General features: G+C 45.7%; 1 protein-coding gene across 1 annotated transcript in view; it reads left to right on the forward strand.

Moving 5' to 3' along the window:
- The window catches only part of EXOC6B (exocyst complex component 6B), a 1,740,488-nt gene that overhangs the window by 1,176,188 nt on the left and 538,318 nt on the right, over positions 1 to 25,982 (forward strand). The window contains exon 20 of the mRNA XM_086960104.1: positions 716 to 789. Within this exon, the coding sequence (XP_086816230.1) occupies positions 716 to 789 (74 nt within the window). The remainder of the gene's footprint in view (positions 1 to 715; positions 790 to 25,982) is intronic.

Consider the following 25,982-nt stretch of genomic DNA (forward strand, 5'->3'; position numbering starts at 1 on the left):
CCCTACTCTATTTTGCCACTTATACATTTAAGCTCTTGGGGTATCTTTAGATACAAGCCCATTTACAAACAATGAAGTCTTTAGAGAATGCATTGGCTGTGCTTGTTCCACTTAAGGGATGCCAGCTTAGTTTGCAAGTGATGCAGCGTATCAGAAGATGCAAATATTCTGCGTGCATTTAATTAATGATGCGGCGGGGAAAATATTTTTGATAAATGTCTCTGGGGTAAGGTGGCAGGCGTGAAATTATAAAATTCCTTAAGCAGCCCCAAATCTAAAAAGCTTTCCGAACTGAAAAGGGTTTCACAGCTGAACATTTTATTGTTTGAATAGGGGAATGTGTTTAGGGGGTGGGGGGTGTTAGGTAGGGAACCATTTTTTCTTACTAACTCCTCCATTACCCCCACCTTTCCTTTTCTGGAGAGTTGTTTGCCCATTCAAAAACAAATACTCCGAAACGCAGTGCGACCCATGGGAATACATTTCAGGTCGAATTAGTACAGTTTCCTTCCTGTCAGGATGGTGGAATTAATGGTGTTTTGATGATACAAATTTTGAAGGGCAGACAAAGAAGCTGACTGGAGGGAGACCTGACTCCTTTAGAAGTGTGGTCCTCCTCGCTCGCAGCCTCTCTTGTCCTCCCTGTCATCCGTCTGCCAATCTCCCTGTCCATGGTTAGTTAACGATGCTTTTCATCCTCTGTTCTTTCCCACAGGGTTTGCCAGATCCGGGCCAGTGCCTGGGTTCCAAGGGGACACGCTGCAGTTGGCCTTCATCGACTTGAGACAAGTAAGGCTTTGTTTTTTAGTTTTTTGTTTTTCTTTTAAGATGTGTGACTGAAGACCATCAGGTCTTAAGGAAAGAGCGAATGGGCCTGCTTGGGGGGAGGAACAGCTGGGGAGGGGGCTTGCAGAAGATCAGAAGGCTGCTTGATGATTCTCCCTAGAGACCCCTATTTCCATGCTATTGAAGCCATTGCTTTGGGACCTTTGTGGGATACCTGGATAAGAGTAGGGAGGCAGGATGATACTGTGGCGGTTAGAAGTGAATGACATACGAGATGTCAAGTGATAAGCATTGCACTTTAGGGGTTGGCTTTTCCAATGTAGAAGCAGATTGCTTAGCCAGCTCTGAAAACAGACACTAAGCAGGTCCTCAGAACGTAAGGATTAATTATGCAGAGATCGCCCCCATGATACTTTTTTTTGTTAGCAGCTAACGCTTGTGAATTGTAGGGGACATACAAAAGATTTAGATTTTGCAGTTTATAGTGGACTTTTGTTTAGCTAGTTGCACTTAACCGAAAAATAAATTGATGCTGAAATTAATGTACATGACGACTTGCTCCTCCTAGAGCAGTCAGCAACCCGTTTCCCATTTTAATTTAGCTCTCTTCCTTTGATTTAGCCAATACTGCGTGCAATTAATCTAACTTTTGTGTGGGTTGGGTAGGCGACTCACGGTTGATTTTGCCCATATTTTAATGGTTGGTAAGAGCATCACTGCAAATTTAAATATCCCATGCCCTTCACCTTTATCGCCTGTCCATCAGTATAACTGTACTTTCATGTTCAATCAGTGCACATTTGCTTTTTGCATGTCATTTTTTACTGCCAACTGAGCATATTTATTTTATTTTTAGTGTAAATCGTTAGAATTAATTGCCCAAAAAAGTATATATATTTTTTTAAATTTTGAAAACTGTCAAGCTGGCAGAATATTTTGCCAGCTTTGTGTTAATGGGTTTACTAAATATTTTCGTATATGTTTTATAAATCTGAGGCAGATTGGGATGATTTGTGTGATTCTACGAAGTTTGCTTACCTGTGTTTAACACTTTAGGTCAATTATTTCTCAAAGACAACTATTTTAGTAGCAGTTGGGTGGTAGATCTTCTAACTTTACAAGTCATAACTTTTTACAGCCCTAATATATTGTCACTCCTGAAGTTCTGTTTTTTTCTGCTTTAGCAATAAATAATCCGCAATTCTTTGCCCTGTTTTGTCTCTCTAAAAAATTCTCTACATTATTTTCTCTGTGTCGAAATTCTAAAGAATTACAAAAAAACTTGCTTCCAGTCTCAAATTAAGGCATCTGATGAGTACGTGTTGTTAACTTGCCACTATCATTAAAATATGGCTTTGCAGTATATTTGACATTTGCATTATAAAAGTATATCGTTTGCGTTTCGAGAGAAAAAGGTCTTTAAACTAAATTCTTGGCACTTTAGATGCCTCAATCCCTGTTTTCACTGTACAAGTAGTATGTTACCTTAATGACACCTTGCACCCGACACATTTGAGCACAGCAGCCTACCACGCTGCATCACTTTCCACTGCTTTTTCTTTAACTTCACTTATTAAGCATTTAAGTGTGTTTAAGCTTTGAAAGTACTCTGATGTAGTGCATAATTTATGCTTCATAATATTTCAGTTGGAGTTATTTCTGAGTCTTGCATGGTTTTATTGGAGCTAGTTGGCTTTTGCAGATTTCTGTTCATTGTTAAGCAGCCAGTGCAGTATCTTTCATAAGCAAGAACGACGATTTAATAATAATGTCTTGCAAATGCAGTTAATGATCATTTTTTATGCTGATGTTTTCTTTACTGTATTTTGTTAGTATAAAAGAAATGTAGTAATGAAGGCTAGATTAGTCGTAGGCGAAAACCGGTATCATGCAATGACAGAAACTCATGTTTACAGCATGTTTACATAAAGAGAAGCCCATTGATAAACTAGCCTACTGTTTTTCAGTTATAGCTCCATATCCCTTAAACATTTGATTTGTGTCCGTTGGATGAGAATGTCCCTGAACAATGAATTGGTGTGTACCCATTCCCTCATTGCCTCACTGCAAGTGGAACCTAAACGCTAACTTTTTGTTTGGCCCGGTCGTGTAGTCACACTAATCTCGAATGGTCACAGGTAGCATATATGTGGTAGTAGGAGTGTGTGTGTGGTGAGAATCTGTGTTCTGGGACCAGTGGGATCCATTTTGGATAGCACCTGGTTTAGCAGCTTGGCTCAAAATTGAAGTTTGCTATAGCTTCCCAGTGCAAGTCTATCAACTGGATGGTGGCGAGCCAGACACTAAAGTGAGGTAGGATGGGGACTGCCGATTAGTTCTTCCTAAGCACTACCATTTGGTTTATAGTTCGTGTCACAGTAGGGACTGCAGTTTCTATTGTTTAAAGTGAGCACATTTCCAGTCAGGGCCTGATCTTTTGTCTCTCCCTTATTACTGCTTCAATAAACTGATGTAACTAGGTATAGAGATCGTACACTTAATTTTACTCTTGTCTTGGGGTCTCCTTTTTGGACCAATATTATTGCAACCGGCAGTGAGATCGATTACCTTGCAGAAAGGCTGTGTCTTCTAGAGAATCCAGAAGATGTGCCATTTCAAGCTTCTGACCCATGACTCCAAAGCTCTCCACAGCCAAGGACCAGCATACAAGATCCACCGCCTAAACTTCCACCAGTCACCCAGAAACCTCTGCTCCGCTCACCTTGCCCTTGCACTGACACAGCGCATCCACCACTGCTTAGCCGGAGGATGATCCTTCTCCCACCTCTCTCCGCCAAATCCTGGAACGATCTTTCCTTCCATCTTCGAACATCATTCTCAATGGCAGACTTTAAGAAGGGACTCAAGACCTGGCTCTTCGACTGAGACCCTCAGCCCAATGCCTGGGTTCCCTCATGGGTGATAAGTCGTGCTATATAAGCCCAGTTTGTTTGAGAGCCAGAACATGTGGACCACCTATACCCTTCTTTATTCCCATTCCAAGTTGTTTTTGACAAAGGAAGAGAGTATTCTGTAGAATACTTGGACTACTGTGTGACCAGGGCTTTTGTCTGTGTGATAGCCATACTCCCAGGGAGATAGGGGGAGCGGGAGGGTGTGGAGACCTCACCTAAAAGGTGCACCTCTTGCTAGAGGATCTGAGGGTCTGCCTAGCACATTGAAGTCTGCTTTTTTCAAAACCGAAGGAGAGTGCCTGGCCATGCGGTAGGAGAGGCTGCCCAGAAGGAACAAGTTCCCGATGTGAGGAACACCCAGTTGATACTGACTGTGGGACCGAAGTCAGGAGTGACCTATGTTATGTGGAGTCTCGCCCAGTCGCGGCTCGCATGACTTGCAGGTAGGAGGTGGTTTGTGGGGGGATTTATAAATAAAAAAAAACATCTTATTGGGACCGCGCTGCCTCCGCTCCTGGCCTAGTCCTGTGTGTTCCTGCTACTTTCCTGCTCTCCTGCCTCTGGCAAGAACAGGAAGCAGGCAGCCCCCCTTCCTCTAAGCCAATCACAACGCTGCAATGGCAGCGTTGTGTTTGGTGGGGACAGCGCCATGGGGAGGCCATTTTCTCTAGAAAATGCAGAGTGCGCATGACTAGTTTGGTCAGCCCCAGAGGGCCAACCAAACAGTCAGGGCCCACAGCATTGAGCAAGCCACTCCTCTCCACCCGCCCGCCCCCAGGCATACCCTTCTGCTTTATCGCAGCGCGAGAAGCAGAAACATAAAATGGTATTAAAAATACCTTTTTATGTTTCAGCTTCTCGCACTGAAGAAAGCAGTGGGGTGACGCTCCTCCGCATTAATGGAGGAGCCGCCCCTGGTCTCTCGGTCCCCCCTGAGCAGTTCCTATTGTGAACTGCGCAAAGCTACACAATTGAGAAGCAACCTTCCGTCTTCTGGTGCCCTGCTGTGTGCCCAAAGAAAGTGATGATGTTGTTTGACCTCAGAATTCCTGATCTGCTTAGGATGCCACAGTTGCTCAAGACTATCACCCATGAAGACCCTGCCCAGAAGCTGCAACTGCCAAGACCAAGCACCCTTCTGCATTCAACCTGGGAAGCCCCAACATTAGAATTCAGTCCGCGTTACTCATACTACCTCTCTGAGAAATCTGACTGCTCACCTTTGCTACCCTGAGAGCCAAGTGTGCAAAGGTTGTACTTGGCTCATTGTGCAGACCGCAGGACACCAATGGCAAACAACCTCACCCCTCACAGTTGGGGGCTCGGTAACCTCCACCTGCCCTACGCTCCTATCCCTCAGTGGGATCTGACAGTGTTGATCTCTGTTGGCTTACGAGAGGCCGTATTTGACAATGATAATCACTTAGTGAATTAAGTATGACTAAACTTGAAAAGTGTATTACAACCGTATTCAATAAAGGATACTTATTCATAACAAAAAACATGTGAATTTATTTAGTGTTTTGTAATCCATTAGCAATTGTTTAACTGGTTACATTTCATAGTAAACACGTTAACTATAATTCATGCTTTTTTAAAGCCGATATGTGAGGTGCTCAGTTGATTGCCTTATTGAAAATATCTAAACCACAGACCCTGACATCATGGAATGGAATGGAAAGAGAATTTATATAGCGCGATGGCTACCCAGGGGCGTCCCAGCGCTGCAGAGGAAAGTAAGTTGACCCGGAAAGGCTGGATTTAGTGGAGCTAATGGAAGATTTAGGTAGAAGTTTTATTGAAAAGCCAGGTTTTAAGAAGCTTTCGGAAAGTGAGTAGATTGGATTCTGATCTGATTAGTAGATTGGATTCTGATCTAACGTTTGTGACTTAGCTGTGTGCTGCAAATACAGAAACTATCTCTGCCATTGAAAGACATTTAACGAGCAAAACAGGCTGTATCAAATTATTGACGAAAATTCCTGCATTAGCCCCTTCGCTGCTAGGCCTCCCCCCCTCGTGCTAAGCCTTTTTTGGCAATTTGGAATAGTTTGCGCTTAGGCCCCTGTAACTTTTTGACCACAAGGTATCCACACCAAATTTGTGTCCTTTTTTCCAACATCATGGGGATTCTAAAGGTACCCATGGTTTGTGGCTCCCCCTGGAGGGGACCCAGAAATGAGCCAAAATACAGAAAGCGTCTGTTTTTTCCCCCTGTAAATTGTATCAAAAAGGGGCTTTGGTGCTGAAATCATCATCGTCCCAGCTTTCAGGGACAACAGACTTTTGTCAGAAAACCAAAAATGTTTACGCAGTTTTGGCATTTTTCTTGTACATAGCTTATTTTTGCTATTTTTGTGCTTTCAACCTCCTTCCAGTTAATGGTAGAAATGGGTATTAAAACAATAATGGATCCTGGAAAGCTGCACATTTTAGAAAAGTGGCAACATTCTGAATCAGCAAGGGGTCATTTGTGTAGATCCTTCAAGGTTTCTTTATAGAAACTAACAGTTAAATATAGGAAAAATTGAAAATTAGTTAAAAAAAAAAAACAGCCATTTGTGTCAACGTTTTCACCTCTAACTTCTTCTAATTATGACAGCTGTTTGAAAGCAATCTACCGTTACATCCGCTGCACCTTTCTAGTTGTGGGAATGTGTTGGACTTGTAGGTTCACCAAGAACCCGACGAACCCATAGCCAATACCTGAGCAGCGACTTGCATGGTTTTTTAAAATGTATCAGGTATATAGCAGTTATTCTGGGAAAATGTTTACATGGAAAAATCGGTATGAAAGACACCTATATATTTCTGAAATGGGACAAAATATAGAGTTTAGAAACAGTAAATATCTGCACATTTCCGAAATTAGGAATACACATCCCAGCATGAGAATTATAGGTGATTTTTCAAAATGACCTATTTTTTACACATTCTTTCATTTGGAAGGCAAAAATGCATTGAAAGGCAAAAGGTAATAACAGTTGCTCTAAATTCTGTGATACCCTAAGTCTTACCATAAAAATGGTACCTCACTTGTGTGGGTAGGCTTAGTGCCCACGACGGGAAACTGCTCAAAACGCAACATGGACACACTTTATTTTTACAGTGAAAACTGACCCTTTTGATGCCTAGCTGTGGATTTTTAACCCTAGGTCTTACGGCACATAGGGAAACCTAGCAAACCTATACATTTTTTAAAACAGTACACCCAGGGGAATCCAGGATGAGGTGACTTGACTGGCTCTCACAAGGTTCTGTTACCCAGAATCCCTTGCAAACCTAAAAATGTGTCCAAAACACACATTTTCCTCACATTTCTGTGGTGGAAAGTTCTGGAATCTCCGTGGATCCACAAAATTCCACCCAACTCGCGTTCCCAAAAGTCTTCCGAAAAAAGTGATACCTCACTTGTGTAGGTAGGCCTAGTGCCCGCGACAGGAAACGGCCCAAGACACTACATGGACACACCACATTTTCACAGTGAAAACTGACCCTTTTTTTGCCAAGTGCCTAGCTGTAGATTTTGAACCCTAACTCTGCCTGCACCAGGGAAACCTACCAAGCCTATAAATGTTTTAAATCTAGACACACAGTGGAATCGAGGATGGAGTGACTTGACAGGCTCTCACCAGGTTCTGTTACCCAGAATCCCTTGCAAATGTCAACATTTGTTAAAAAGAAACATTTTCCCCACATTTCTGTGGTGGAAAGTTCTGGAATCTGTGTGGATCCACAAAATTCCACCAAGCCCGCATTCTCCAAAGTCAAAACATCAGTTCTTTCTTTTTCCATGCCAGCCAGCAGACCCGGAGAGAGCTTGCCCCTTTCATTTTTTTTTTTAATTTTTGAAAAACTTTATTTGAGAGAATGGATGCATACAAATACGGGCCTACAACCCGGGGGCTGGCCACGGAGCAAAACTGAAAAGCACCATCATCAATTAAAGGCACAGAGTGGTTAGACGATATTACCCAGCTCTGCAAGTCAGTATTATCAGCTAACTAGAACCACTCAACACAGGATTAGAGGAGGTTAATTTTATATATTTAAAGAATAAAGGATCGGTCGTATAGATAGCAACCTGGAGTACATGGCGGGAATAATCCAACTGTTTCGTTACAGTACAGCAGAAGAGCAGTAGTCAAAAGGGTCCATAGCATGCAAAACATAGGTCCGTTTATAATTCCTCAATGGTAGTGTCCACGCCCAACCACATGTACCCAGAGACTTAACTGAACAGCAATTCCGCAGTAATAAAACCCATCAGGGAAACAAATAGGCTGCAAGCACTATACATCCCAACCCCAGAAATAAGAAAACGAGAAAACCAAAGAAGAAAAGAAGTAGGGGGACTCCACGTTATTGTACCCGCCCCTCAATGATAATGGCGAGCAATGATACAAATAGCGAACGTGCTTGGGGGCGGAGCGACAAATCAGGAGAAACAGTGCCATGAGTATAATGTGTAGTAAAATACATATTTCTCCCCTCACTGTAACTCACCCCTCAGGGTTACAAACAGTCGTGGAGACCCAAGGAAGGGATACAAAAGAGCCATAGAAACAAAGAACTACCTAATAGACCCTACTCCACCCATCCCACCCTGCACCCCTGCAGAAGGCTACGGCCTACCCCCCTTAGTAATTTTTTGACTAAACTTTTGTCGACGTCTTTTTTTCGAGTCTTCGCCTCCTGTTGCGCAACGGATGTCCGATCGTCGAACCAAATTCAAGCCTTGTAACTCCTGTCACAAGCTGATCCACACCTCGTGTGCCTCTGGTGCCTAGAGCGCTACCATGACCCGAAGTCGTGCTCCGACTGTCGGGCCATGAATCGAAAGTCTTTGCGGAGCGATCCAGAAACTTTTGGGGGCCCGGCACTCAGCTCCGAGTCGTTTACAGTCTCGCTCCAGGCAAAGGTCTTGAGACCGGTTCGGAGCCACCACACCTCGTCAAAGTCTTCACACACATCGGGTAAGTCAAAGCACAAGAAGAAGGTGAAGACCATCACTCTTCGTCTTCTCCCTGGCGCGACGCGGGAACCGGAGCGTCGTTGCTCTAAGAATTCGTCTCTGGTGCCTGATTCAGGGACACTCTGCTCCTCCCCCCGTTTCCAGGAGCCAGAGAGTCCCCTGCCCAGCTTTGGGCATTTTACGAAGCCCTCCATTCCATTTTTGGGCAGCACGACTCAGCTGGTGCGTCTTAGGGCACCGTGTAGCCACTTGGGGGCCCTGGGCCTTCGATGGCGGCTCAAGCTGGGCACCGCAGGATCCCCACGGATCCAGATCGACGCCAGTCAACCTTACTCGACCTTCCCCGACGCCAGCCGTCCCCCGGCCGACACGTCCCCATCCTCAAGATGGACCCGTAGCCAGATCGATGTTGAATCCGACGCCGGAGGGTATTTTTGTGCCCCTGATAATCCCAGGTGTTCCCTATCGCCCTGAGGGTGATGAGGACTGGGAGGGGTCGCTGGACCCTTTAACAGACCAGCTGGATGAGTCGGACTGGAGAGAGGAATTGAGTGACAACAGTGGTCTGGATACCTCCCCAGACCTTGGCATGCTTTCTCCCTCTACCTTGGCATCTGAGGAGGGAGCCTCTTATGCAGTGGTGGTGCGTAGGGCACCGAGGCTTTGGGCCTGAAGCTCCCTACAGTGGCAGTCAGGAATAACCTCCTGACAGAGGTGCTTCAACCGGTGGCAACCTCGTCTGAACCCCTTTTGCCCTTTATTGAAGCCCTCACGTACGTCCTTCCGGGCACTTGGTCCAAGCCCAGCACAGGGGCTCCTGTGGAATGAACGATTACCTGCCGACATTTCCCAGCTCCGGGTGATCCCCTTTTCCTCTCCCAACACCCTTGCCCCGAGAGCTTGGTGGTCCAAGCCTCTTCTTCCGAGGGTGCATTCCCTTCTGCACCCCCGGATAGGAAATCCAAGAAGTTGGATCATCTTGGGAAGTGCATGTTCTCTTCATCCAGCTTGGCGCTGCGGTCCGTGAATACCGAATGCCTCTTAGGCAACTATACCCATACAGTCTGGGACACAGTTGCGCAGGTGCTGCCTCAGTGTCCGGAGGAGGCCCGGGCCATTCTCTCCCAGGTGGTGGGGGATGGGAGAGATGCAGCAAAATTCACAATCCGCCCTGTAATGGACACCACTGGCTCTCTGGGCAAAACGATTGCCACGTCGGAAGCCCTTCGGCGCTATGCCTGGCTAAGGACGGCTGTTTTTTTGGGTTATGTCTAGGCAACCATTCTGAACATCTTCTTTGATGGCCGTCGCCTTTTTGGTGACAAGGTGGACTCTGTGCTTGAGCATTTTGAAGATTCTTGGGCTATGGCCAGATCCTTAGGCCTCGCTGCGTCCTCCTGTCCCCCACAGTTTGCCTTTCGTCCCTTTCGTCGAAAGGTAAGAACAAGGGAACCCTACTCACTGCGGAATCAGGGTAACTAATTATAACAAGAAAACAGTGGTTCCTGTGGAATAGTATATATGTATATATATAATGCTAGTGCGCAATCGCGATAGGAGGGTTATGCTGATGTCATAGATAAAGGGACCAAAAACACCAAAGATTTTCTTGAACACATATTTATGTATTATTCACAAATTATTCCAAAATTATACAAAAAAGGAAGCAATTTGTGCAAAGTGTCCCAAGTGTGACATGAACCTAACAGTTGAGTGACATAGTGTGACAATATTTACAAGGTTTCACAAATAAATTTTTTCTACAGAAAACGACCATATCTGAAGTTTACACAGAATATGCAGCGACTATATACAGTAATAAGTGCTGTCAGTGTTCCGCTTTCTTCCAAAATGTCAAGGGGCACCACACCATGTCTGACCCAGTCCAGCCACTGGCCCACGCAAGCTTCCTATCCTCTGCGCGGACGTGGGACCCAGCGACGTGGGTCTGGAAGCCAGCGGGTGGACCCGTCCACCCTTTATCCCCTTGCAGCAGTCTAAAACACTCTTAGTCTGACCTTTCAGGGCCATCAGCGACCAATGGGTGGCAGGATTCGCCATCACATCCCCCACTGGCAGTCCATCTCGTCAGACAAGTGGGTTTTGCAGATAGTTCGAAGGTGCTACTCCCTCCCCTTCGAGACTACCCATCCCTCCATGCCTCTGTCTCTTTCTATGCCACCGTCTCTCGAACTCATGTCCGAGGATCATTTTGCGCTTATCTGCCATGATGTTTCAGCTCTCTTGGCCAAGGGAGCTATTGAGTGGGTACCTGCGCCAGAAGTAGGTAGTTTTTGCTATTCACTGATGTCCAAGAAGGACAAAGGCCTGCGTCCTATCTTAGTCCTCAGGATCCTCAACCGCTTCCTCAGGAAGAAGTAAAAACTGCTAACTTTGGCTCAGGTCCTGTCTGCTCTCGACCCTGGAGACTGGATGGTAGCGTTGGACTTGCAGGACGCTTATTGTCACATCCCCGTCCTGCCGGCCCACAGACGCTACCTACAGTTCACGGTAGGCCACGAGCATTTTCAGTACACCGTGCTCCCCTTAGGTCTTACCAGTGCCCCATGGGTGTTCACAAAAGTAATGGCGGTGGTCGCAGCTCATCTGCGCAGATCAGGGGTTCCAGTCTTCCCCAGTCTCCACAGCTGGCTGTTGAAGGCGGGCTCTCCCCAGGCCTCTATCTCCCTCCTCCAGACTACGGCGGACCTCCTGCATTCATTGAGGTTCAATATCAATGTGTCGAAGTCACACCTGACTCCCTCTCAGTCGCTCCTTTTCATCGGAGCGGTTCTGGACGCAGTGCAGTTTTGGGTTTATCCTCCCGAGCAGCGATTCCGGGATATTTGGCTATGATACCAGTGATTCAGCCTCTATCCCGGATTTCGGTGAGAATGACTCTGACATTGCTGGCCCTAATGACCCCCTTCATCCTGTTGGTAGATCAAGTCAGATGGCTTATGCTGGCTCTGCAGTGAGGCCTGAAGTTCCAGTAGGCACAGCAAAAGGGGAATCTTTCCGACTATGTCCAAATCTCGGAGGGGACTGTGCAACAACTGCAGTGGTGGTTAACGAACCAGAATTGGGTCAGAGGCAGATCCCTCTCCCTTCCCCAACCAGACCTCACAGTGGTGACCGATTCATCACTCCTGGGATGGGGCGGCCACCTGGGGGAGGCGGAGATCAGAGGAGTCTGGTCTCCGGCGGAGTCCGGTCTCCATATCAACCTGTTGGAGCTCTGGGCGATTTGCTTGGCACTGAAGGCATTCCTTCCCTCCCTCAAGTAGAAGGCAGTGCAGGTGTTCACGGGAAACACCATTGCCATGTGGTACTGCAACAAACAAGGTGGGGTGGGGTCGGATCATGGACCCTTTGTCAAGTGTCTCTTCGTCTTTAGACATGGATGGACATCAGGACATAACACCTGACAGGTTCTCTGAACACCAGGGCAGACTAACTCAGTTGTCGGTGCCTGGTGGATGACGAATGGCGTCTTCACTCAGAGGTGGTGCAAGATCTCTTTCAGCAGTGGGGAGATCTTTGGTTAGATCTGTTCGCCACCGAAGAGAATGCGCAATGTCAGCACTTCTACAAGGTGGAGTTTCCAAGACGGCACTCGCTCAGCGATGGCTTTCGTCCAGAGTGGAGCTACGGCCTCCTATATGCCTTTCCGCCTGTACTACTTCTGCTCCGAGTGCTGAAGATCAAGCACGATCAGGCCCAAGTCATTCTTGTGGCTCAGGACTGGGCATGAAGAGTCTGGTACCTTGAGCTCTTGAGCATGGCTATCAATGTAACAGACAAATATTAGTAATAGATTACTTACCGCCCTACCCATCCTCCCCGCCCTGCGGAATGACTTAAAGGGTTAGGGACACCCTTAAAGGGCCCTAGTGTGGCACACCAATGGTCAGTGTATTTATTGGCTCTGCGCTGCTGGTGTGGAAAGTTGTGTCAGAACTGACGTGAGCGCGCAGGGGCTGTGTCTTAAGTAGGCACCGCCTTGTCATCCCGGCGACCACGACGCTGACGACAGACGCGGAGTCGACTGACGGCACCTACCGACGCGAAGATGTATTTCTGTAGAAAAATTCTCCGGATCCAGTCTGACACCTGGGGGTAATTCTAAGGTAAGGAATCCATAACTCTCTTACACAGTTACCAAAGGTAAGTAACTTGTTCATCAGCCAAAGTTTTATCTCATAAACACCTATAATAGGTCTAATGTGATAAGTATCACTTACTTATTTTGTTGAAATGTTTTTAAACAAAGCAAATATGTAGTAATTCTCAAATTATACATCTATATAGCAACATATATATATATATATATATATATATATATATATATATAGATAGATAGATAGATAGATAGATAGATAGACAGAGATAGAGATAGATAGATAGATATATACCTAGAGTGATATTGATTGATATATATATATATATATCTCAATTACTTTGGCGCTGCTAGACAAATCTTCACTAAATGTTAATAAAAACGTCCCCTTCTTGGTTCAACTGCTGTGTTGAAAGTTTTGGGGTGATCTGTTAAGCGGGGGTCAAGAAAAAAGGGGCTCCCAAAGCACTTTTGTCCCAAGTAAAATCTATGGGAATGTTTTATTTTTTTAAACAAGACTACAGCCGAATCGCTAAATGGAAATACACCAAATATGTCAGAAAGCTAGATATTGGTGTAAATCTGTTAGATATTTCCAAAGATTTTGCAGTCTAAAAAATATAGATATCTGTAAGCCCAACAGCCTGCTGAGACCCTACTGAAATTTGATTGGCTGCCAACACTTCAACCAGGAAGTTGCACCCACTCCCTTTAAAAAAAAAAAAAGGGTGGGGGCAGGATTGGGTCCCTGGGCCAGAATGGGCACAGAAGGTGGCAGTGCAGCCCCTCTCCCATTGTTTGATAAAATAATAATGATTTGAAAGTCCGAACCCTGAGGTATGGGGTCCCAGAAGCCGAAATCATCCTGGTGAAGAGGCCCCTTGCCCCCCCCAACCTCCCCTAAAAATATAAAAAAAAGAAAAGGCTGGGCCCAGGGGGATGGGTCCCTGAGGTTGAAATCTGGCGGGGAGATGGGTGAGCGGCCCCTCATTCCCATTATTTAGATAAAGCAAAAAAATTATAAAGTCTGGGGGGATGGGATCCCTGGGGCCGAAATCGTCCTGAGAAGGGGGCCACTCGGCCCCTCTCCCTATAAACTATAAAAAAGAAAAGGCCTGGCCCCGGGGATGGGGGGGCACGCAGCCCCCTCCCTTAAAAAAAGAAACTCTCCGGCAATTCGATAGAGGCCACGCCCCTTTCACTGACACTCTTCAAATGCACCTCCTGGCGCAGTGGTGATTGGGGATGAAGTCCCTTTGGATGCTGAGTGTCCTAGGTCCAGGAACGCCTTCTGTTACCTCCAGTAACTCCCAGACATGGTGATCGATGAGAGGACTTGGAGGCAACGCCCCCTTTCTCCATCACTCTGCAAACATGCCTCTCGGGGGCACTGGACTAAAGTGGACTTATTTCCCCAACCAGTAGTGCGTCACTGAGTGCATTTGCTGAGTGGTGGAGAAAGAGGGTGTAGCCTCCAACAACCTATTAGCAATCCACCTGTGTGGGACTTACTGGGGGCAACAGGAGGGGTAGTTGGCCCCAAGGACCCTCAGGAGTAAAGTGGACTTCTTCCCCCAAATAGTAGTGCGCCAGGAGGCAAGTTTGCAGAGTAGTGGAGAAAGGGGACGTGGTCTCCAAAGACCTTTTAGCAATCCAGCAGTGTGGTACTTACTGAAGGTAACAGGAGGGGTAGGTATTTCAGTGAGTTTCTAAGGTTTTTTAAAATGCTAATTCCTAACTTTAACGTCACTGTAACCTTTGGTATTTTCAGTGGAAAAAAATAAAAGAAATGTATATAAATAAATATATATATATATATATATATATATATATATATATATATATATATATATATATTGTTAGATAGATAAATATAGATGATGTTTTTATTGTCTGGCAGGGGGACAAGAAGGCTGCAGAAGGTTTCATCCAGGCAATCAATATCAACAATGTTAACCTGAAATTTACATCCAACATCAGTACAAATGAAATAGAATTTTTGGATGTAAAAGTATTTGTAAGTGACATGATTTGTTTACCTCTGAGGCGGAAGCCGGAGGCTTTGTTTGCACTCGTTTTTAAAACTGTATACTTTGTGTTTGGAACCTTTTTAAAAAAAAAAAACGCACACCTTACTCAGAGCTCTCCTCTGGTCCTAGCATCTTCCCAGGCTTCCCACTACCAGCGGATCAAGCGCTGCTTCGTGGGCAAGTTTCCAGGGCCGCCATCGCAGCGAACGAGAGGCCACGCCCACCGTTAGGCCACGCCCACCTCGGCAACCTATGAAGAGCGCTGATTGAAAGCGCATTCACTAGATTTGTTTACCTCTGAGGCGGAAGCCGGAGGCTTTGTTTGCACTTGTTTTTAAAACTGTATACTTTGTGTTTGGAACCTTTAAAAAAAAAAAAAAAAACGCACACCTTACTCAGAGCTCTCCTCTGGTCCTAGCATCTTCCCAGGCTTCCCACTACCAGCGGATCAAGCGCTGCTTCGTGGGCAAGTTTCCAGGGCCGCCATTGCTGCGAACGCGAGGCCACGCCCACCGTTAAGCCACGCCCACCTCGGCAACCTATGAATAGCGCTGATTGAAAGCACATTCACTAGATTTGTTTACCTCTGAGGCGCAAGCCGGAGGCTTTGTTTGCACTCGTTTTTAAAACTGTATACTTTGTGTTTGGAACCTTTTTAACCCCTTCGATGCTGATGACGAGGTCAGCTCGTCATCAGCCACGGTGGTCGTGTGCTGATGACGAGCTGAGCTCGTCATGTAACGCGGTATTTTGAAAATTGCCGCACACGGCAAAAATTACCGCAGCACCGAAGGGGTTAAAAAAAACGCACACCTTACTCAGAGCTCTCCTCTGGTCCTAGCATCTTCCCAGGCTTCCCACTACCAGCGGATCAAGCGCTGCTTCGTGGGTAAGTTTCCAGGGCCGCCATCGCAGCGAACGCGAGGCCACGCCCACCGTCTTTCTCCTTAAATGTGCCTTCCACGCAAGCGCAGCGGACGAGCGCAGCGGGAGCGCCTAAGGCAAGCCCGTCTGCGCCCGTCTGCGCACGTCTGCGCACGACCGGGCTTAAGGCCAGAACCTATGCCGGATCCAGCTCCCACAAGGGTAAGCTATTCCCGTCGAGACCTTCTTAGTCTCAGACCCGCTAATGACAGCACATGCAACTATGTACACGATCTAGACGGACCCTTTACTAGTTGCATTACCTGCAACCCAGTCCAGTTACAACTCCCCAAACCTCCAGTACCCCCCCCCCCCGGGCCTTAAACTAGCCACATTAAACTGCAGGTCGCTACCCATGCATGCCTTGCTTATTAATCACCTCATAGTAGACCACGATCTGGATATACTGTTCCTTACAGAAACGTGGATCACCGACCACTCGGATTCAGATGTAGTCATGGCCCTACCCCCGGGCTTCCTTATCCGGTCCAAACCACGCCCCACCGGCAGAGGAGGCGGACTAGCCATCATCTACCGGGATCACTTATCTTGCAGATCTAGCGATGCCCAAATCCCGGACTCCGAAAGCTGCCTTTTTACCATCCAGATAGCCCCGACAAGCACTTTGTCTGGCCTACTGGTATATCGCCCCCCTGGCCATTTTGGCCCTTTTGCGGTCGCTCTCCTTGAATCCATATCATCCTTGGCCCATCTCACCTCCAATTTCTCTATTCTGGGAGACCTAAACATCCATTTCGACGACCCTCTAGACACAGGGGCATCCGACTTGATCAATGACCTGGCGGCCTTTGGCCTCCTTCTTACCAACTCCGGAGCCACACACAATAAGGGACATCTGCTAGACCCAGTGTTCACCAACTTCCTCTCCCTACAAACCAAAGAGTCCTTCCCCCTCCCGTGGACGGACCACTTCTTGGTCACTATCCACTTACCAGGGGCATTCAGGAAACCCCAAAAACCAGCTACCTATACCAGGGACAGGGCATGGGCCAGACTCTCGGCGGAGGACTGGACCAGAGCCCTAAACTTAACAACCCCTAGTCTTCCGGATGACCCGGCCACTGCCGACAAACAGTTCAGGGAGTGGATTTCCACCTCCCTCGACTCCATCCTCCCCATAAAAACTCGTGAGGAGAAAATTAGGAAAATTGGTACAGCCCTGAACTCAGATCTCTCCGCAAAGAGTGCAAAAAAGCAGAGAGACTGTGGAGAAAGGACTGGCTCCATGCCAGTAAGGACGCCTACCGCAGGTCGGTGAGAATTTATAAATCCACCTTGAAGCTTGCTAAAGCCGCCTACTATGACGCCAGAATAAAAAACTCTACCAACTCGGTGAGAGAATCTTACCTCATCGCCAAAGAACTGCTAAAAATACCAGGGCCATCTTCTTCGCACCCACCCCCACCGGACAGAAGTAACGAATTGGCAACCTACTTCGATTCCAAAATTACCCGGATTCTAGCCTCCCTCCCACCTCCTAGTCCATCCAACCACACGGACAATGAGGCGGCCACTAATCCTATGGGTAACAGCTTACATCCCCAGCTGTCCACATTTAGAGCAATATCTCTGGACGAAGTAGTTTCAACACTGGCCAAGATGAAAAGCGGCTCTCCTCTTGACCCGGCCCCTGTGAGATTTTTAAAAACAGTGTCCCCTAGCATAGCTCCCACTATCATGGAACTAATCAACATCTCTCTTTCGCAAGGCTCTGTTCCTCCGAACTGGAAGAGCGCTGTTGTCAAGGCTCTTCTCAAAAAACCTCAACTGGACCCCGCGGACATGGCCAACTACAGACCGATCTCGCTTCTCCCATGCATTAGCAAGATGGCTGAGAAATTGGTTAATGTGCAACTATCCCAGTACCTCGAAACGAACAATCTCCTGCGTCGGACCCAAACTGGATTCCGCCCCGGCCATGGCACGGACACCGCACTCCTCACTGTCATCGAGGAGGCAAGGTGCATTTTGGATTCAGGAGGGTCAGTGGCGGTGATCCTCCTGGACCTCAGCGCAGCCTTTGATACGGTGGACCTTCTCCATCAGCTGGCCAGGGCAGGAATCGCGGGCACTGCGCTCACTTGGATAGACTCTTTTCTATCAGGCCGCTCATTCCAGGTTTGGGACGGCAACTCACACTCTGCCCCTCTTCCACTCTCAAGTGGAGTCCCCCAGGGGTCTTCGCTTAGTCCCACTCTGTTTAATGTTTACATGGCCCCCCTTGAGGATGTCGTTGCCCCTTACGGGATAAAAATAGTGAGCTATGCGGATGACACGCAACTGGTCGTCTCACTATCTCACCTTGACAACCACCCAGATAACCTATTGAACTGCCTCCAGGACATTCACAACTGGATGAGCGACTCCTCTCTGAAGCTCAACGGAGCGAAAACTGAAATCATGCTCATGGGCAAGTAATGGACAACCATCCCCCCTTCGGTCTGGCCAGACGTTTTCGGTGAGGTGCCTACCCCGAAGAAAGAAATCAAGACACTGGGAGTCTGGCTGGAACCTGAGCTGACCATGAAGACCCAGGCAGCCAAAACAGCAGGAATCTGTTTTGGACTCATGCGATCCATCCGCAAGATCCTTCCACTTCTTCCTCCCTTATCAAGGAAACTACTGGTTCAAGGTCTCATTCTTGCCCGACTAGACTACAGCAACGCCGTCTACCTCGGGGCCCCTGAATCCACCTTGGCTAAACCCCAACGGACCCAAAATGCGGCGGCGCGGCTCATTATGAGCCTCCCCCCCAGAGCCTCGGCCAGACCTGCCCTCAAGGCCCTACACTGGCTGCCTGTGCGTCAGAGGGTAGAATTCAAGGCTTTGTGCACTGCCCATAAACTCATCAACGGTGTTGGCCCCGCTGTCCTGAAAGATATGGTCACCCCCTACAAAGCCCCCAGACTCCTGCGCTCGGACAACGAACGCTTGGCCACTGTCCCCAGATTCAGGAAGGTACGCACCGGTGGTCGACGCTTTGCGGTAAAAGCGTCCTCAGGATGAAACTCACTCCCCCGCAGCCTGCGTCTGGAATCCTGTTACCTCCTCTTCCGAAAAAAACTGAAAACTTTCCTTTTCCCCAAATAGTACCCCTCCCCCTCCCCTCCGGTCTACAATAATCTCAGCGCGGGGATGCCTCCGGGTCACCAGGCGCTCTATAAATCGCTAAATAAATAAATGAAGCTGGAAACTACACTACACAGGAAGCAGACGGCAGACAATTCAATACTGCACGCCAAAAGTGCACACTCCAAACACCTTATTAAAAGCATACCATATGGAAAATTTGTCAGGCTAAAGACAATATGTAGCACTGATACATAAGTCACAAGATGTCTTACAGAAGCCTCAGACAGATTCAGGAAGAGGGGCTATGATGCCAGAACTCTTGCAGAAGCTCAAAACAAAATCAATACTAGATCTAGGGAATCTCTGTTTGCAACTATGCCCTCAGGACTAGAAACAGAACCAGCGAGTGCAACCAAGGAGGCATGATCAGGCTAATCACAACATTTAGCAGCCAGGAAAGACAGATCAAATCCATAGTAAACACCAATTGGCCGATTCTACTTACAGTGTTATGGCCACTCTATTGGAAAGATTACCTACTATCACATTCAGAAGTGCACCCTCCATGAGGACACAACTAGTCAAGAGTAGTCCAGAAATGAGTAAAGATTGTACATGGTTAAAACCCAAATCTTGTTTTTTTTAAGTGCTCTTCAGGTCGGGCGTGCACGTTTGGGATTAACATCACCCACTACACAACTCCTTATAGTCAAAAACCGATAGCTATCATTGGCAATTACAATTGCCGCACTGAATATGCCTTATATGTGTTAGAATGCACCTGCGGATTGAGATACGTAGGTAGCACCAAGCTGCAGGTGCATGTTAGAACTTTTCAGCACCTCAGAGCTATTGTGAACAACGATGTAACCTATCCGGCAGACCGACATTTTAAGACTACACATGAATGACCTGAACTGCCTGAAATACTATGTGATCAAAGCCATCCCTAAACAGCGTAAAGGAGGCAACAGGGAACGAATGCTGACACAGCTAGAGTTACGCTTTATATTGAAATTGGACAGATATTGTCCTATGGGCTTGAACAATAACGAAAAACTCCATAATTTTCAATAATACATATATTTTTCCTACATTGAACATGATTTTTTTTTATAAAACATGAATTCTTATTTATAAAGTTTTTTATACACATATGAAACATATTTTTATAATCATGTTTTAGGATAATATCTTAGGGATTTTAACAATTATTAATATCAAATGTTATCAATAATTTGACCTAAGGACTTTTTATGGGAAGTAATTTATGAGGATTTTTTTAAATACCCCATTTAACTTTTTTATAACGATGTCAACGGGAATGATGTTTGATATGCAATCCCTTTGTTTTCCATTCCAACTAGTTTTGTATCAGGTTTAAAGATAATGTTTCAAGCTAACCAATCCAAATTTGATGACCACAAGAATGCATAGTATACTTACATGACACCTGTGGATACTTTGAAGTACGAATACCACCACTTAAGATACATCTCTCTCTGGAGTTTAGATATAAACATAAAAACAACAAGATAGCTATTATGACAGAATTGTACATTTGATTTTTAAATAATTATGAATGTCTCTTCTTCTAACATGAGTACTCTCCGCAGATAGTGAAATTGACATACTGTTAGTGAGCAGTCTGTTTACTATGCCTATGCTCCAACACGTCACATGATGTAATCACATGATGTGTTTAAAAAACCATGATTGTATAGTGTTTCACTATGTGAACAAGGTCACAGGGTGACCAAAATGGTAAAATAAACATTACCAGCAAGAAAAGTGGAGCTTGTGCTCTGTTGAAACACTGGAATGGCGGGAGTGATTTGGAAACTGATATATATATATATTCACTGAAAAAAACATAGGTTTTAGCCCATATATAGTTAGGGATTAGCATTTACAAAACCTTAATTTACTCGCACAATACCATAGAAATTCGCATGTATAGTTAGATGCAATAACTATATATCGCGCACCCGCAACCCACTGCTGATGATGTCACATATGACAGCATTCATGACATGGTCAGTGACATCACTGATGACATCACTGATGACATCTCAAATGACATCACTGATGACATCTCAAATGACAACATCCAGTGACTGTATGTTTCTGTAAAGTTAAAATATGTCTTACATATTGAAGAATGAGTGGATGTATAAATGTTTGGATGTAGGATTTAGTAGGTGCATGACTGTATGAGAGAATGATTAAATGTGTCTCACTGAGTGCATGGGTTAGTGACTAAACTGTCTTAATTTGTGCATCATTATTACTGTAGTTCTGTAAACTGCTGCATGTGTTGATCAGTAGCTATATGAGTAACTATATGGGTTATTGATTGGTTGCCCAAATATTTGTATGGGAGAGTGAGTGTGTGTGTGGGGGTGGCTGGGAGGTGTGTGACTCTGTGCATAGATGTGTGAGCAGTTGATTCAGTAGATGTATGAGTTCAAAAGTGCATGTGGAAACAGCTGTATGGGCGGTTGACTATCTGCATGAGTGTATTGGTGAGTAATTGGATTTCTCAGTGCTACATGTCAAAGTAAGTACATATGTAAAACACAGTACATGTAAGAGTTGACATATATAAATAACTGTGCATAAGAGCCAGTGAATGTGTGAAGGGCTGTATGGATCATTGTGAACTTGTATCAGGGATTGCATAAGAGAGTAAATATGTGTTAGTATATGTTTGATTAAGTAAGGTGTGTATAACTGTATAGTTGAGGAAATGGAGGTGTGATTGATTCTTTGCATGAGTGACTAGGTGTGTGAGTAACTCCATGGATGAGTGACAGTCTGTGAGAGTCTGTTTACACTGATTGTATCTAAGGTTATATTAGAGTCTGAAGAGGTTGATCGTTGAATGCGCTCCCAGTCTCTTTGGAATGCGCTCCCAGTCTCTTTGCGCAGCACGGTGGACTTCACGGTTTTTAAGAAAGCACTAAAAACCCATTTGTTTAGATTAGCTGTGTAAATTGTTATGTTATTTCAGGGCTCGGCTGCTATACTTCCCTTGTTTCCTTCTTCCGCGCCAGGATACTCCGGCAGTAATTGTGCGCGCTATAAAACAGCTTAACATAACATAACATAACATAACATCGTATTATCACATGAATGATATCATCAGTGATGTGATCAGTAATGACAAATGAGATGTTATCAGTGATTTTATCAGTGATGTCAGTCAGTCAGTCATTAAAACTTTATTCGGGTTATTACAACCATAAAAGTATACACAATACATTTATAAAACTTTATAAAAACACAAAATATATAAAATTTGTAAAATTGCAAATCAGTCCTTTCCGGGAGGAAACCCCAGTAACTTTGTTATTAATCAGTATCCTCCTAGGATGTGAAAATTACAAGGGTGAACATGAGAAAACATATGTGACCAGGTCTTCCAAACATAATACATACATTGAAGTGCAATCTCGTTACCATACGCCTATACCTCTGTACTCTGGAGAAACCCCAGTGATGTCATTTGAGATGTCATCACTGATGTCATCAGTGATGTCATTTGAGATGTCATCAGTGATGTCATTTGAGATGTCATCAGTGATGTCATCAGTGATGTCACTGACCATGTCATGAATGATGTAATATGTGACATCATCAGCAGTGGGTTGCGGGTGCGCGATATATAGTTATTGCATCTAACTATATATGCGAATTTCTATGGTTTTGTGCGAGTAAATTAAGGTTTTGTAAATGCTAATCCCTAACTATATATGGGCTAAAACCTATGGTTTTTTCAGTGAATTTCAATGGTTTTTTAATAGCAAATATCAAAAGCTGTCAAATGTCAAGTACGTGATAGGTAAAAACATTTTCGTGTTTATGCACGCTGATGTGCTTTGAACGCTGCCCCCCCCTCTTTTCTCTTAGTAGTACTCTCTCTTTGCAGATAGTGAAGGGTAGTTAACGCAGGCCTTTGCCCCCGTTGTAATCCGTCGTGCCTGCTTGTCTCTCCATTTGATTGATTGTTATCCAAGCATTTACTGTTTTAGAATTGATTCTCTTTGGTTCATTCTCTATTTACAAACAAGCACAAAGTCGCAATACTCTGTTTAGTCTTTGCAGATAGTGAAAAATCTTGTAAAAAAACCAAAAGTAATCGAGCAAAATCAGTAGGCCACTAATGGGATCTCTTTTTGACCTCGCTAAAATAGAAACATTAGGAACAACCCTTCATGAGAAATACGAAACTAGTGAGATGAACTGAGCTCCACACCATGATGGCTGCAAGACAGCTCGGCTCCGCCACCCACCCCGCCCAAAATAACGATAAACTCTATGCAAATATTATAAATATATACAACACACCAGCAAAGTAACAGGGTAAAACATTTTATTAAATAACTATTTACATAACTATTTTATACTTTTTGCTGCCTGATCCGGCTAGCTCAATCGATCGAGCATGAAACTCATGCACTCTGATAGCAAGCGTTGCTGCTGATGCTATGCAGACAAAAACTGGTTTTCAGTTTGTACATTCATCAAGATTTTTCCATCCAAGGCTGGTTGAGAGTTTGTAGAACGATGGCTTCAGATTTTCAACATACGGTGTGGTGGCGCGGACTGGGAGGGGGCGCTTGGCTCCTGCCCCCTCCCCAAGTCGTGTTAGCCTGGTGTGGCCTAAGATCGCCCCCGACATAGGCGGCCGGCTCCCGGGGTCCGGCGGAACTTTTTGCCTTTTGATGACTCTTCCATTCTGGACCTTGTCCCACAATCCGTTTGACCTGAAGACACGCTGTAGTGGGGCGCCCCTTTACCGTTTCAGTTGCCATTCCGCCCGCTTTTGCTACACTGTGCCTCTTCCGCCATTCAGCTGTTTACCGCCCGCTCTTGCGACTACAGCGTCTCGCTCACCATGTAGTTGAGTTGCTCCCGCTCTTGCGATGCAGCGATAGGCGGCTGCCACAGGACTCTCAAAATGGCGGCCGGCTCTTCAGATTTGGGTGTGGTCCACTAAAATGGCCCTGGGACACCTTGGAACTCGGACGCTTGTCTGCTAGGGCTTGGGCCCCATTCTCGAAAGCGTCCACTGAGCCTTGAAGATTCTACAAAAGTCTTGGGGGGCCCCCGACTCCCGCAGGCTTCTGGTGGGGAGCGGCTGCCATGATTGCTCGTGGAATGGCCACGACTGAGCTACGAGATGGTGGTGCTCTCATGCTGACGCCAGCTTCAGTCTGAAACATCCAGAAACACTGTAGACTACCAATTCGATCAGTTCCGGTAGCGCCCCAACGTGACCCGGTAGGGAAGAACTTGCCCTCCCCTCTTTGACTGATGGTTCTTGTTGCCTGTCCCTTCTGTTGTCATTTAACAGAACTTTTTAGACTGCTGAAAGGAGTTGTGTTCCGACCGCTGGTTGTGGAGACTTTTTGACTATATTCTGGACCTGCATTGTCGCGTAATGCGTCATATGACGCGCCGCGTTAGCGCACCCGGAAGTGCTCCGGTGCGCAAGGCGCAGCTTCCCGGAAACGATCCAGAGCGCGGCGCGCAGCGCGTAACGTAAGCATAACAGGTCATGTGACTTGTTAATAACTTTTCATTGGTTCATTTTACTTTTGTTATTCTAATGATGAAAGGCTTGGTCATATGACCTAAAAATTACGCTTTTTATTGCTTTCGAACATTATTTTTTCTTAAACATATATGTTATAATGTTCCAGGCTAATGTACTTTCCCGGAAAATTTACAACTGTCCTGCAAGTAAAATATATTCCTTTTTCTAGAGAAAGGGCGTTTCTTCGTCCCATGACGGAGCCGTTGAGCAAAAGATGCTCGGCCTGCTGTCTTAGTCGCCGATACGCCTGAATATCAGATTCTTATCGATCACTTTATGTTGCAGGAGTAGAAAACACAACAGCCCTTGACCATTTATCTTTACTGCGTTTCTGCGTATTATACCTTTTATCCGTCATGTAATTGGACTGCTTTAATTCACTTGCCTTTTACTGATTCGAAAACAGTGACTAAAATTAAAAACTTTACCAATGTAAATACTACTACCATGTTTTGTTTTAAAAAGCTTTATTGTGAAAATGTCAGTATACAAATACGGGCCTATAACCACGTGGGCCGGCCACGGAGCAAACTGGAATCGTATATGATGAGGAGACATTTACACTGTAGAGGAACGTAACGAGCAGGCCATTACGTTGCAAGAACTAAGGTGTCGAACAGTTGCGGAATCGGTGGACGTACATTTTGTAATTAAAATACGACAGGGCCACTTACAATAAAATTATCTAGATATACATTTGCGGGCAAGTACCATGGGTGACGTTAATTCGAACTTTCAATAGTACAGTAATCAATAACACATCAGAACTTAATATCAATAGGGATGTCGAAATATTCAATCAATTCTCGTCCCCGCCCGCCATGTGCTTCAAAACTGCATACCTATCTCGTGATATCAGGGTTGTGCAACCAGTACACAAAAAGGAGTTACGAGTCCCATTTATACCGGCGCCATTTTGGGCGAGGCCGGGCAGGTCCAGGATATAGTCAAAATGTCTCCACCAACCAGCGGTCGGACCAGAACACCTTTCGGCAGTCAAAAAAGGTTCAGGTAAATGACAACAGAAGAGATAGGCAACAAGAACCATCAGTCAAAAGAGGGGAGGGCAAGATCTGAAGCCATTGTTCTACAAACTCTCAACCAGCCTTGGATGGAAAAATCCTGAAGAATGTACAAACTGAAAACCAGTTTTTGTCTGTATAGCATCAGCAGCAACGCTTGAGTCAGCTTTGTGTGAAGCCGCCATTTTGATTCAATCAATAGCGTCCCCCTGCACACATTCAGGGACCTGGTCGTGTCTTCAGGTCAAACGGATTGTGGGACAAGATGCAGAAAGGAAAAGGAAAAAAGTTCCGCCGGACCCCGGGAGCCGGCCGCCTATGTCATGGGCGATCTTTGGCCACACCAGGGCAATAGTGAAGCTGCAGCAGGTGCAAATAAGCTTCAGACAGTGTTACAAGCGCTGCTCAGAACTCTCAACTATGACCCCACCTCAGTGCCATCCGGATCTTGGCGCCTTGTGCTGGTTCCGACCTATTCACACATCGGTCCGCTACTGACACCACCTCATAGGCCA

The sequence above is a fragment of the Lissotriton vulgaris genome, chromosome 3_1 (genome assembly GCF_964263255.1).
Source record: "Lissotriton vulgaris chromosome 3_1, aLisVul1.2, whole genome shotgun sequence".
NCBI lineage: Eukaryota > Metazoa > Chordata > Amphibia > Caudata > Salamandridae > Lissotriton > Lissotriton vulgaris.